Below are 13,795 nucleotides of genomic sequence, written 5' to 3' on the forward strand. Positions count from 1 at the left end.
GTATTTAAGCCCTCTTTGCAACTCCACAGTGATAAGAGCTGGGTATAGTTAGGTGAAGAATAAGACTATTAACAGGTACAGTATGACACTTTAGGCAGGATGACCAAAGCAATTTTATACCATCTTTCAGATTTCTGAGCCCCAGTCTCCTCTGAACCACTCTTGGACTGTAGCGTAGCTTGGAATCACACTGGAACTAGGGGGCACCCTCTGAGGTGCCTGTGTCTCTCCCTTGCTCACTCTTGCTCTACTTTCAAAGGAGCCTGCAGTTATTATGTGAGGGAAATCTCCTCTGGATGTCTAATAGCATTTCAGGGCATAGACTGGTCCCCAACAGGAGAGGAGGGCCTTTCTGTAGCTCTTTGAATTCAGTTGATTTTTTCATGTTGCAGTTTTCCAGTGTAATTATTTGATATTGGGTGGCTTTTAATACTGGGTTAGCTGATTTGGGTACAGCATCTCAGTGCTAAGAGGATCCACAATTATAAGAATGTATTGAAATTGTACAGTTTTCACTTGCCAAGACTTCTGTAGGTGTCTTTTTTGAGGTAGAGTTTTCTGTGGTGTTCCCCGGACCCATCACAGCCACGATTGCTTATCTGACTGCACATTGTGCTTTGGACAGACTTGTGAAGTCATGGATTTGGGATTGTAGCTGTGGTGCTGATGGCATCCAGCTGTACATTTCTTTCTTTTCACATTTCAAAGCAAAATGCTTTCCTGAAAGTTGAGACTGGACAGGAAAAGAGACATGATGGCAGTAATATTTCCCTAGTCTACCTAGATTTAAGCAAGAGCTGTTGCTGAATAGTGTTACGACAGTAATGCATACTCTGCCCTTTGTCTGGGTACTAAAGTAAAGTAAGAGTCAACAAGGGTCAAACCAGAACTGTACATTTGAAAATGGCCTGCATTGTCCCTTGGGAAAATTTGTCCCTATCTGATTTTATTCTGGTTCAGTAACAAACATCATCTTCCCACCCAAGTACCACAGACTGTCCATGTTTTCCCCAGCTACTGTTGCAGGGGCAAATATACTGACTGTAAGGGTCTGACAGAGCTGTTGCTTTCTTTTCTCTCCTTCTTAACATAGGCACATGTGGTGGGTCCTCCACATCATATGACGGGATGAAGGCTGTTACTATAGAGCCTTCTCCTGTGAAAGATGTAGCTGCATCCAGCCACACATCGTCTTACCCTCAGGTGGATATCATTTTGCAATTGTGTGCAGGAAGTGAAATTGCTTTGAAATGAAGGGGAGGGAAAGAGGAAGGACAAAACACAAAATATTTTCTTTTTTTTCTTAATATTTTCTTGTTAATAATACACTTACTAAGAATGTGTTAAGCTGCAACCCTTCCCCCCATACAGGTATGACATCTGTGACACATACCTTTGGGACATTGACTTTGGTTGCTGTGATTTACAGTACAATGTGATACCTAAGAGGCTTATATGTTGCCTGCAGCTAATGCAGTAACTTTGTCACTGCTAGGCAGAACAAGCTCATTCTACCTGCTGCTTTCTCTCCTGCATTAGCTGTCTGTATACAACTCGCATCTACGATATTTGTACAGCACCAGAAGCTATTGAACAGTTAGTCTTTGTGATATTATTGTTCTTTCATTACACTATAGATGATGCATTTCTCAAGTTTTGGCAATGCGCAAAGGATGAAAAAATGTCAAGTACCTGCAGCCAGGTGTACGCATCACTGCACTGTGATGTTCTTGGACCCTGCAAGCTCAGCAGAGTCCAGCTGGGTGGAATACTGCCCAGGAACTCTGCCCTGCTGCTGCTGATTATGATCATTCAAAAGGGGCATATTTCCCTGCAATAATCCTGTTCCACCCTGCCTTGTGCTTAGTGAAATAAGCCTATCCTGGAATGAATGAGGATGGGAGCTCTGTGTGAATAATGGTGATTAAAAGGGATTCCTCGTCAGAACTGAAGTGACAGACTGCCTTATGTCTCTGGGAACTGCCTGGGCATGTGTGTTTTCAGGTGAAATGTAGACTGAAACTGATTCTCCATCACTTGTGGTCTATAAAGATCACTGCACCTTTTGCAAAAGAAAGGTTTTTTCACCTCATTGTCTAGGTAGAATTCCAACTCAGAGTTTTCACATTCCTCCTGCTTTGATTTTCTTGACACTTCTACCAAGACGTTCATCAACCCCTGCTCTGAATTGTTTGGGAGCACAGCTGATTTTCACAGAATCACAGAATGGTAGGGGTTGGAAGAGACCTTCAGAGATCACCTAGTCCACCCCCCTGCCGAAGCAGGTCCACCTAGAGCAGGTTGGACAGGAACGCATCCAGACGGGTTTTGAGTATCTCCAGAGAAGGAGACTCCACAACCTCTCTGGGTAGCCTGTTCCAGTGCTCCGTCACCCTCAAAGTAAAGTCTTTCCTCATGTTGAGACAGAATTTCCAGTGTTCCTGTTTGTGCCCATTGCCCCTTGTCCTGTCACTGAGCTCCACTGAGAAGAGTTTGACCTGATCCTCTTGACATCCGCCCTTTAGATATTTATAAGCATTGATGAGATCCCCTCTCAGCCTTCTCCAGGCTAAACAGACCCACATCTCTCAGCCTTTCCTCATCAGAGAGGTGCTCCATTCCCTTTTTCATCTTTGTAGCCCTCTGCTGGACTTGCTCCTGTACTTCCCTGTACATCTTGAACAGGGGGGCCCAGAACTGGACTCAGAACTCCAGATGTGGCCTCACCAGGGCAGAGCAGAGGGGGCGTATGGCCTCCCTCGACCTGCTGGCCACACTTAGCATCAAGTTTGAAACTGCTAGAGCAGTTTCTAGAGCAGCCAGGCAGAATTGGCTTTACTAGGGGCAAGTCCTGCCTGACTAACCTAGTGGCCTTCTATGATGAAGTGACTAGGTCAGTAGACAAGGGGCGACCTATGGATGTGATCTATCTGGACTTCTGTAAGGCCTTTGACACAGTTCCTCACAACAAGTGAACAGGAACAGCAGGCAGGAACAGTTCCTGCTTGCCAAATTGGAGGGATACAGATTTGATGGGTGGACGGTTCGGTGGATAAGGAATTGGCTGAATGGTCGCACCCAGAGGGTGGTACTCAATGGCTTTAAGTCCAGATGGAGAGCAGTGACTAGTGGTGTCCCTCAAGGGTCCGTGCTGGGACCAGTACTGTTTAACATTTTTATCAAAGACATAGACAGAGGGATTGAGAGCACCATCAGCAAGTTTGCAGATGACACCAAGCTGTGTGGTGTTGTCGATACACCAGAGGGACGGGATGTCATTCAGAGGGACCTGGACAGGCTGGAGAGGTGGGCCCAGTTGAACGTCATGAGGTTCAACAAAAGCAAGTGCAGGATTCTGCACCTGGGAAGAAACAATCCTCGCTATCAATACAGACTGGGGGATGAGGTATTAGAAAGCAGCCCTGAGGAAAGGGACTTGGGGGTGCTGATGGACGAGAAGCTGGACATGAGCAGGCAATGTGCACTCGCAGCCCAGAAGGCCAATCCCATCCTGGGCTGCATTAAAAGAAGTGTTGCCAGCAGATCCAGAGAGGTGATTCTGCCACTTTACTCTGCTCTGGTGAGACCTCACCTGGAGTACTGTGTGCAGGTCTGGAGCCCTCAATATAGAAAGGACATGGACCTGATGGAGCGGGTCCAGAGGAGGGCCACTAAAATGATCAGGGGGCTGGAGCACCTCTCCTATGAGGACAGACTGAGGGAGCTGGGGTTGTTTAGCTTGGAGAAAAGGAGGCTCCGGGGAGACCTCATAGTGGCCTTCCAGTACCTGAGGGGGGCCTACAGGAAGGCTGGGGAAGGTCTGTTTACAAAGGCCTGCAGTGACAGGACAAGGGGCAATGGTTTTAAGTTGGAGAAGGGGAGATTTAGATTGGATATTAGGAAAAAATTCTTTACCATGAGGGTGGTGGAACACTGGAACAGGTTGCCCAGGGAGGTGGTTGAGGCCCCTTCCCTTGAGATATTCAAGGTGAAGCTCGACGAGGCCCTGGGCAACCTGGTCTAGTTGGGGGTGTCCCTGCTGACTGCGGGGAGGTTGGACTAGATGACCTTTGGAGGTCCCTTCCGGCCTGGACCAATCTATGAATCTATGAATTGCTTGTCCTCAGAGGTGGAATAGGTTACTCAAACAGCAGAGGCATAGTGTGGTAGTGGTAAACATAAAAGCATACTTGTTTTCTGATTCGTTATTCCAGGCAAAACCATAGAAGTGGGCAAAAGTTGTCTGTCCAACTTGGAAGTGGATAAGCTCTCTTTATTTGTATATCATTATGCTACAGTGGCATTAAGGGAGTGGGCAGAATGCACCCTTATATTCCTCTGAAGGGTAATTGATCTTAGTATGCCTGAATAACCCAGAACTGCAGGCATAAAATCACCAATTAACCTCTGCAGGGTTATACCAACACTGCCATTCTGTGTTTTTCTTTACAGCTTACAGCATAAGCACACCTTTTAGCTGCTTGCCTGTGGAGTACCAAAGGTGTAAGGAGGGTTAGTGAAGGGGGGTGCCGAACTTCACCTCCTTTACCAAAGAGGCTTCACTGGCCTGGCTCTCTTAGGAATTGGGCAACTAGGCACAGATCCCACCTTTGCACCTTCACACTTGTCTGATTTTTAATGTAGTTCAAAATCAGGAAGATGGCAACTGAAGCTCTGGAGTAACAACCAGAATTTGTATGTGTGCCTTCGCTTTTGCGAAAGATTAATGTATCTATCTCCTCCCTGTAAGGTTGTCATCGATCCTCTTCCTTTAAATAAGACTTAGAAACTATGCCTTTTGTGAGCCATTCAGCACAGGACAATGGCCTACTCTTACAATTTAATATGACTTAATCTTGCATGCAGTTTTGGCAGAGTTTTATCACTTTTTTTTTTTCTCTAAATGAAAGTGCTAATAGTTGAGGCTGTAGTCACCAACATTACTATTGTGACTGATTCTCTCCAGCTTTGATTGGATTTGTGCAGCCAGATTTCCTTATCGCTACTATTAAGCATTTGATCTGATGGTAAATACTTGTTCAACTGAACATGAAATGTGTTTGCTTATCCAGAAGCTTTACATTCACAGAAAGGAATGATAATTTGCTAATTATTCTCACTTTTTTAACACTCCTTATGCTGTTCAGCTATTTAATGATCTCTTTCTTTTAATCTGTACAATTAACTAAAATATAATGGCAAGAGTAATTGCTGCAGGAACACTTGGAAAGTCAGGACAGAGCTGTGCAGGATAGTTATAAAGGAATACACCCATAGCAGGAGTTACAAAGCAGCTGAAGGAAATGAAAGGCTTTGGAGAAAGCCCCCTCTGAGGGGCTGCAGGGGCTGCAACTACAACTTTTCAGGGAAACAGGAGGTGGAAACAGGATTAAAAAATGAGGGATCCCTCTACAGTCAACTGCAGGTACCATTAAGAAGGGCACAATGGGAGACTGCCACCACTCTGGACTACTGTACCTCCTAGATGGAGAGAGAGAGGTAGAGAGTCCGCAAAAAGGAAAAAAAAAAAAAAAGAGAGAAAGGGACATGGGAGGAATATAGAAAGATCAGAAAGTTCTTTGCCAAAACAGATTACCTAAAATGGATTCCCAAATCTGCTTTGAAGAGCAGCAATGCAGAAGGAATCCTGCCTTCCACCTAGCTGGGGTTCAGGGGCCTGAATCCAATCTGTAACATTTCTTGTCCAGGAGGTACTTGTGGCAGACTTGTGGGGAAAAGTGGTAGCAGCAAATTCTACAAATGACAGTTTTTCTGCAGTCTGCTAAATGAGGTAACATCATTTCCTCTGGCACTTTTTACTTTCCAGGTGAAGTTTAATCTTAGCCTGTCACTTGGTGCTTTTGCTTAAAATGCCAGTCTCAAAAATATAGTCAAATTTTGCTCTCTGTCTTTCTGTATAGAATTGAAGTTGTAGAGAATAGAACTATATTTAAATGGCTTACTGTAAATGTAAGGGAGAGAGATCAATTTTCAGAGTAATTTCAAGTTGAGCCATAGGATAAAAGACCCAGATACTTAGTATTCAAAATGACATATTAAGCAAGAAAATAGGCCATTATATAACTTATTTTATTTCTCTTCTAACAGGTGTTGGAAGATCATGGTATGCCAATGGATGACAGTCAATTTAATCTACAAACAGAAAAGCTAGGGTTACCAGATGGAGGGTTGAGTTTTCTGGATTTTGTGGCAATATGGGAAGGTAAAGGAATTTTAACACAAACAGAGCATGAAACAAACCTTTCCTGGAAGATCCAGAATTTTTCTTTTTTGATGAAAGGGTAATGGTGAAAATGATCACTTATATGATTTTTAGCACCTGGATGACCTTCTTGTCTGTAGTTCTTTGACTCCTTACCTAGCTAAGCTGCTGAGTATCTAACTCAGGTCTAGAAGGAAACTGGAACACATGGGATGTGACCTAACTAAAGGTCCACAGAAAGGTGTGTGATGGAGTTCTCACTAACAGAATGCAAAAAGTAACTGACTGATTTCTCTGCTTCGAGTAGATTCTTGTCCTTAGCATTTCTAACTCTTATTCACAGTTTTAGGATTATGTTGTATCCAAAATTACAGTGGATGATTTTATAGTACTTGTGTCCAGCAATATTTTCTGTTCTGCGTAAAAAGTGAGAAGACAGTAACCACTCCTTTCAGGAATGAAAGATCTGTACGTGATGAGTCTTAGTGGCTCTATATACAACTGGAGATCTGTGGTGTGACCTGGTTACTTACTGGTTTATGGTTTTAATTTAAAGTATTGGTTTTGAATGTTAAAGCTGCTAAGGGACATTGGTACTAGACAATGCTGAAATGTGGTTATCATCTATAACATAATTGATAGTATTATTGGACTACCAAGAATCCCAGGGAGACAGTGAGGTTTACTGTTTGTTTAGATATAGATGTATTGTCCACTCATATAATGAGGATGTTGTCTTCATTGATTTACTGTTGCTGAGGAAGGAATACCAGAGGAATATATTTGTAATCTGGGAGCACGTTTTTTTACTTCAGCTTCTTGCCTTACCCCATCAGTAATTTCACTGATTTCAAGGCACTGTAAGTAAGGGTTTCGATTTCCACCTCCTAAAAATGAAACTGATGGAATCTGATTTCTTAGGATGGAACCCTAAGTGCAAGGTAAAGCTAATAAGTAATTATTCATTTCTTATTTCTTTTATACATCTAGATTTTGTGAGTAAAATTCTGATGACAGAATTTTATGCTGGTAGTTTTGCCATTGGCTTCAAGGCCCGTTTTAACTTCCGTATTATGCCTCTCATTATTCTCAGAGGTGCGCATTTACTTTTTTCGCAGTTACTATTATTTTCTGCTGTCGTTATTTCTCATTTAGAACTAAGACAAGGAGAAGAGCTGACTTGTAGCTGGCTGATATAATATTCAGGGTTTAGTTCATTCAGTCCTATAAATTTAGAAGTTTGTGAATACAGCCAGCTAATCATCTGCCCACCAAAATATGTGTGCCTTCATCCAGTAGCCAAATAAAAGATGTCTGAAATAGGTTAACCTTAAGGAAAATGAGTGTGCCAGCTCTTTGATTTAAATCAAGAATCAACAGTGTTTTGTCTGTATTTAAAGTTTTTGCTTTTGCCAATTATGAAAATCACAGCTTTTCTTTCCATACGGTACTTTATCTCATAGTTGTAAAAGAAATTGCGACTCACATTTAACATCAAGTCTCAGAAATCAGAAGGCAGAGAAAAATCCCTCTTAACTTTTATTTTTCAACGATTTGTGATTTACTGTGGTGGAGGGCGGTCTGTAGCTACAGAAAAAGAGGCCTGATTTTCTTCTTATAAGCTTTAGTGGGAAGATAACACGAGTACAAATTTTCTTGACTAGACTTCAATAGAAACTGGAATTGAAAAAGGGGAAGGACAGTGCATGTCTGTAGAAGGGAGTAGGACTTAAAGGGTAAAATCAGAAGTTAAAATGATGCAGTGAATACTACTTAGTGATTCTTCAGAGTAGTTGTACAGGCTCTTGTGTGTTGGTGTATGTAAATCTTTTAAAAAGAAAAGAAACATTCCTTTAGTGTGCAGGTCTAGTGGTCTAGTGTGCAGTGGTTGTGCTACACAAAGATGTAACAAATTACTTTCTCTGACACTGTCTGCAGCTCCTGTGTTCCCTCACTGAGACAGGCGGGTAGTATGACAGCGAGCCATGGCTTTCACAGTGCTCCTTTTCTCCTCCTCCAGTCTGATACCTCCCTTCCTGAGAGTAAACCAAACAGGCACAAGAGAAGGCTAAAGCAAAAAAAACAAACAAAAAAACCCAAAACAAAACAAAACCAAAAAAACCACCCTTGTCTCAGCCGTGCTTTCTTCAGCACTAGCAGCTGAGGCCATTACTGTAATTTGGGTGGACACCACTAATACTGCATACAGATCCTGGACTTTGTCATGTTTGGGCTGTAAAGAATATGATTGCAGAGTTTCTTGTTTCGTTTATGTTATATTACTGTGCTATTTATCAAATACGTTTAATACCATCTTTTCAATGTTTGCTATACTTTGATTTCATTATTGCAGATGCCAGATTGAACAGGCCAGGACCTACATTATGTAACAGCCCAAACCACAGAGTAAATGATGTTAAATATCATTACATGACTGCTGAAGAATGTCTCAATCAACTTAATGATAAGCTGATGAAAGTCTATGGGGTAAACGTTTCAATCCATGGTTTGCTTTTGGCAGTGAAGCTGGTTGTTATTTTGATACAAATATTTGTCTTAAAAGTTGGTTTGTGGGAGCTGTCAGGAAAGTGACTCTAAAAATTATGTTGGATTTCATGTCTTCTGTGTTCTCAGAAACTTCCAGTTCAAATACATTCAGCTTTCAAGGCAAAAACTTTTTTTCTTTTTTTTTTCCTAATTGTCTTCTCTGCAGCCTCTGCCAGGAAAATAAGATCTGAGTTATTTTTTCCCATCCTTTTGTGAGCATAGCTATTAAAGATTCTGCAATTAGAAAAGAATAACTCTGTACTACTCATTCATGGAACAGACCATCTATTCATGAGAATGATCTTTCAAGATGTTCTTAGTCCCTAAAGTTTGCAATACAGTGATCTTAATCAAGAGATGTTTTCCAGCTTTTCTACATTTCCTTATTATTTTCTGTAGTTGCCATTAGCAGGTACTCCTTGAATTCCCACCATGGACATGCACAGAGTAAGAGAGATCACTTTTTACAAAGAAGAGAAGCTGCAGTTGTTACCCTTTTGCTCAGTTCATCCCATCCCCATTGGACACCTCTAGCAAAGGTGATCATATTGATCAGCCTTACTTCAGATTTCTGAAGAACTGCACCATTTGAAAGGTGTTTGAACACTTTGCGTCTATTTTAATGGGAGAAGCTGTTCAGCTGGTAGATCAATTGCTGTAAAGTCTGTCTTCATTACAGGTTTTCTAAGGGTAGGCAAGCGTAGAAATGAGGTACCTCTCAGTATAGCACTGATGGAAAGTGGAGGTTAATTTGTAAATTCGTGTGGGGATGGCTTTTTGATGGTCCCTACTTTTGCTCAGTTCTGTACATGCTTAAGATGAAAGCAATAAGACTGAAATTTACTGTGGACTATCCCAAGTGTTTAGTAAGGCAGTACTATAAATGCTTCACATTCTTGAACTGCGTTAAAATATTTGCCTGTTGTCAAAACAAGTCTAGAGCAAACATTTGGTATTTATGTTTAAATATATGTAGTTGACATGTTAAATATTCCTTGTTAGGACACCTATTCTGCCTTCCATGAAACAGACAGTAACCGTAACGGTATCATCAACATGCCTGACTTTCAGCTATTGGAAATCTTTCTGCTTCATCTTGGAGAAGAGGAATTTTTGTGCCTACTTGGTTTGTTGGGAATGAACCTCACCTCCATGTTAAATTACCAAGAATTCTGTCAACTGTTCCACACCCAAGAAACTAAGGAGGTAGCTCCTTGGGTTGTACCATCTTACAAGTAAGAAAGAAAAAGTTGTGTAGTACCTATAGTAATCTGATCTGTTTACAGAAATGAATATACTGTGTGAAAATTTGTATTGGGTACAATTGAAAAAAGATAGTATTATGTCTTTATCAAGCTGAAGTTGGGTAGCTTTACCAAGTTCTCAGTGGTTTATGATTCCATTAAATCAGATACTGAATCCAGCACTAGGTTAAAATGCCAAAACTACCCCTGGAGACTGCTCAAATCTGTAAGGTCAAACATACTGGTGCCTGAATTGGAGCCTTAGAGCTGAGCTAGCCTCCAAACTGGACAACTTTGCTGCATCTTCCAAGCATGCAGAACTGAGGACGTGGATTGGGAATCAGATGTCATTTTGGATTGAGGAGCAGCCAGGATATTACCTGTCTGGCACAGTGTCTGTCAGTTCTGAGACTAATATTGTCGTCAGTGTACATTACAGTAGTCTGAAACACCATGCTCTAGACCTCTATGCTGCCAGGGCACCAAGAGTAGACAAGATCAGGTGAGGTGCACAGAAGCACTATGGAGCGGGTGCAGGATAGGGAGAATAGCGCTGCAGCCTCCCTTCCTGTGAGAAGTGATGCTGCTTAAAACGTCTGGAATTTTAAAGTTTGAGCTTTACTTTAATGATAAATAGCATTTAGGCCCTAAAAAATTCATTCTAAAATCTCAGTGTGAAACTCTGTTTAACTATGCAAGCAGAGATAAATTCATAAAAGTAATGACAAGATACAGCAGGACTGAAAAAGCTCCTGATCAGCAACTCATCTTCATTGTGGCAGTGAAGATGTGATATATACACATAGGCTTATTTCCCAGTTTTTATTTGTCTCTTACAGCATTACTGTTGGCTCTGTTGTTATTAATATTTATCTGCTTCGTTTGTTTTTCTTTTTTTTTCCTGAATTGGACAACTGAGTGAATCAACGACATGAGTCTAAAACAAGGAAGGAAACTGATGATGATTGAGTCTTGCTAACAGTTGGAGTCTGAGACCAATTACTGTCGCGCTCTCATTTCTGTTTAAGTTTGGACTCAGCTAGAAATTGAAGCATTTTGAATTGAGCTCCAGAATTTCCTCGTTTCAAACACTTTTACAGTTTCAGAAGCCCAGCAAGGAAAATAGAGTGATTGAGCATTTTCCCAGCTAAGTGTTTAGACTGTTTTTGTTGGTTGATTGTTTAGGTTTACGGAATCTTATCTCAAGCGGTGGGAGTGGGGAAAACTCAGAAGGTTCCCAGGCACCTAAAGCAGATTGCTCTGGGCAATCCTGCTTCAGCAGGGGAGTTGGACTAGATGATCTTTATGGTCCCTTCCAACTCTAAAAATTCAGTGAAATTCAGTGAAATTAATGTGGCATTCACGTTTCTAAATCCAAATGGGGGCCTCAGCAAAGGCTGTCAAGGCCCAGAGCCCCAGGAGCCCAGAAGTGGCCGAGTCTACAGTGCTGCTGTTCTCCAGGACCTAAGTTCTGGTCTCTACGTGCCATGGGTGGTACAGGAGCTCAGTGGGTAGGTCAGATGTAGTCACCACATCTCGCCTGGTCTGCAGACGCAATATTCCTCTGCCTTTCGTTTGAGAATCTTGGTCCAGGGAACATATTCCTGGAGCGTGGCTGAACCAGGCTCTGAAGCCATATGTCTGCAACATTACCTTACAAAGCAACAGCTGGAGGAAGAATAGGTGCTAGGATGTAGCATGAGGTGGGCAACTGTGCGTTAAGATAAATTAACAGCCTCTCCTCAGTTTTCTAACTGGAAGTGCTTAGAAAAGCTAAAGAGAATTGGGCACCAAAAGAAGGGCTGCTCTTCTCAGGTGAAGGAAGATGCACTGTTTCAAAGAACGGTGAGACATAAGGTCTCCTCAGTTCTCAGGTAACTGTGTGTCCTTGTGTAGCACATGGATTTAGGCAGCTTTCTGTGTAGTGTGACAGTTATCTGGGATCCTAATCTGAGACACCCATATTCCTCTGCATGCTTGGATTCAACGAGAAGCACCAGGCCCCTTAAAGTTAAGCACATATAATGGTGGATGAATTTGCAAATGTGGGTCTTACTCCCCAGACTTACTAGCCATGCCTTGGTGACTCATTTTGATCTACGTTATTGATGTAAATCAAGGATAATCTTCCTGGAGTCACTCCAATATATAATTGTTTCTGAGATAATTAACATTTCCTTCTATGCGTATAAACAATCCATGCTGGCTCTTGAGTTTGAGGAAGGATTGAACAACACTGATTTGAAAATAAATAGGGAATTACAAAATTTAAAACATCTTCGCTAACCTGCAGCTAGGGAAATAAGGCAGTATTTAAAGAATTAAGTTTACACAGATGTGAAGTAACAGTCTTTAATGGGTATCTTAGAAACTAGGAAAAAACCACCACTACCGTGAAGAACAACAAAAGAGAAGGAAACTTGTGGAGATTAAAGATCCCACTAATGTAAAACACAGATAGTTATTATTTTATTTTTTTTCTTGCCTGAGAAAAAACCAGATGATAAGGGATGCAGAGCTAGCTTGTGATCACGCTCATTACTACCTTGTTATCAAAGCAAGAACCAGATGGCATGACCTAGCAAGGGTAAGAAGAATGTTTTCCTTAAATAAATAAGCGGCACTAGTAGATTTCAGAACATTATGCAATGTTGATCTTCAGATTCTATAAATATTCAAAGAGACCCTTGCAAAATAGCTCATTAATGATAAAAACTTACTATATGATTAAAAAAAAATCAACAGTTTGAATAATATTCAATATTTTTAATGTTGATTATGTAATAGATGTTGTTACAGTTATCTCTAAAACTTTTTTTCATATTTTAATATTGTTGGTTTTATTTAATGTTTCTGCTAGTAGTAATGGGCTTCATCTGAGTGAGGCCTCTTTGACTATGTGCAGTACACAAACACACACCTACTCATATGCTGACACCAGCATTGCCCAGCACAGCGAATCTTTGATTGTGATGCTTACATCATCTAAAGAGACTCTCACAAAACTGTCCTATAGAAATTATTTCCACCTTTTAATCTTTTTTAACCTGTTGAATAGTTGCAATATTTGGGCAAAAGAGTAGCAGAAGGAAAAATTAATATTATTTTTTCACTAAGTGTGTAAATCAGATAATAGTACTGGTAGTCTCAGTTTGCAAGATGAATGGTAAAAAAACCCAACAAACCAACCAAAACCCAAAGCAAAATCTAATTCATATTATGTATAGAACAAGTTGGGGAGAAAATCTGCAGGTCTGCCATTTTCCAGTGCCATCATCTTCCACTGGCATGCTTCAGCAGTGGGCATACCCACAGCTGTATGCACGCTTCTCGTGCTCATATCCCCTGTGTTTGCCATCAGTAAGAAACTTTCCACACAGACTACATCATCTAAGCACCTGTGATGTCAATCCCAATTCAAGCTTTTGAGAGTTATGCATCCAAAGCAAAAAGTAGGAAACAGTAAAAATCAAATGAAAAAGTACTAAAAGATGAAATAGAGATGTGCATGATTTTCCATTTCTTTCTCAATTCCCATTATTCATTAAGCTTATAGAGAGATCAAACATTTTGTCACACTTGTTGGTTCTTGTTAGTGATGATTTCTTTTACATTCCAGAATTTTCAGGAATTTGACAGTGAAGGAAATGGCATTATACAGCCAAGGGACTTGAAGAAAAGGTCTTGTTCAGATTTGTCATTCCAGTCACCCCGGAAGAATTTAAGCAGCTTTGAGCAAGGTATGACAACTGTAAATGATTAGCTCGTGCAATAATGCATC

At 41.1% G+C, this 13,795-nt stretch overlaps 1 protein-coding gene across 1 annotated transcript in view; it reads left to right on the forward strand.

The window, feature by feature from the left end:
- The window catches only part of EFCAB6 (EF-hand calcium binding domain 6), a 117,604-nt gene that overhangs the window by 65,736 nt on the left and 38,073 nt on the right, over nucleotides 1–13,795 (forward strand). The window contains 8 exon segments of the mRNA XM_074157980.1: nucleotides 6,109–6,223; nucleotides 7,214–7,318; nucleotides 8,577–8,710; nucleotides 9,773–10,005; nucleotides 10,280–10,516; nucleotides 12,505–12,601; nucleotides 13,634–13,690; nucleotides 13,693–13,754. Coding sequence (XP_074014081.1) covers nucleotides 6,109–6,223; nucleotides 7,214–7,318; nucleotides 8,577–8,710; nucleotides 9,773–10,005; nucleotides 10,280–10,516; nucleotides 12,505–12,601; nucleotides 13,634–13,690; nucleotides 13,693–13,754 — 1,040 coding nt within the window.

This window comes from Numenius arquata, chromosome 1 (genome assembly GCF_964106895.1).
Source record: "Numenius arquata chromosome 1, bNumArq3.hap1.1, whole genome shotgun sequence".
Taxonomy (NCBI): Eukaryota; Metazoa; Chordata; class Aves; order Charadriiformes; family Scolopacidae; genus Numenius; species Numenius arquata.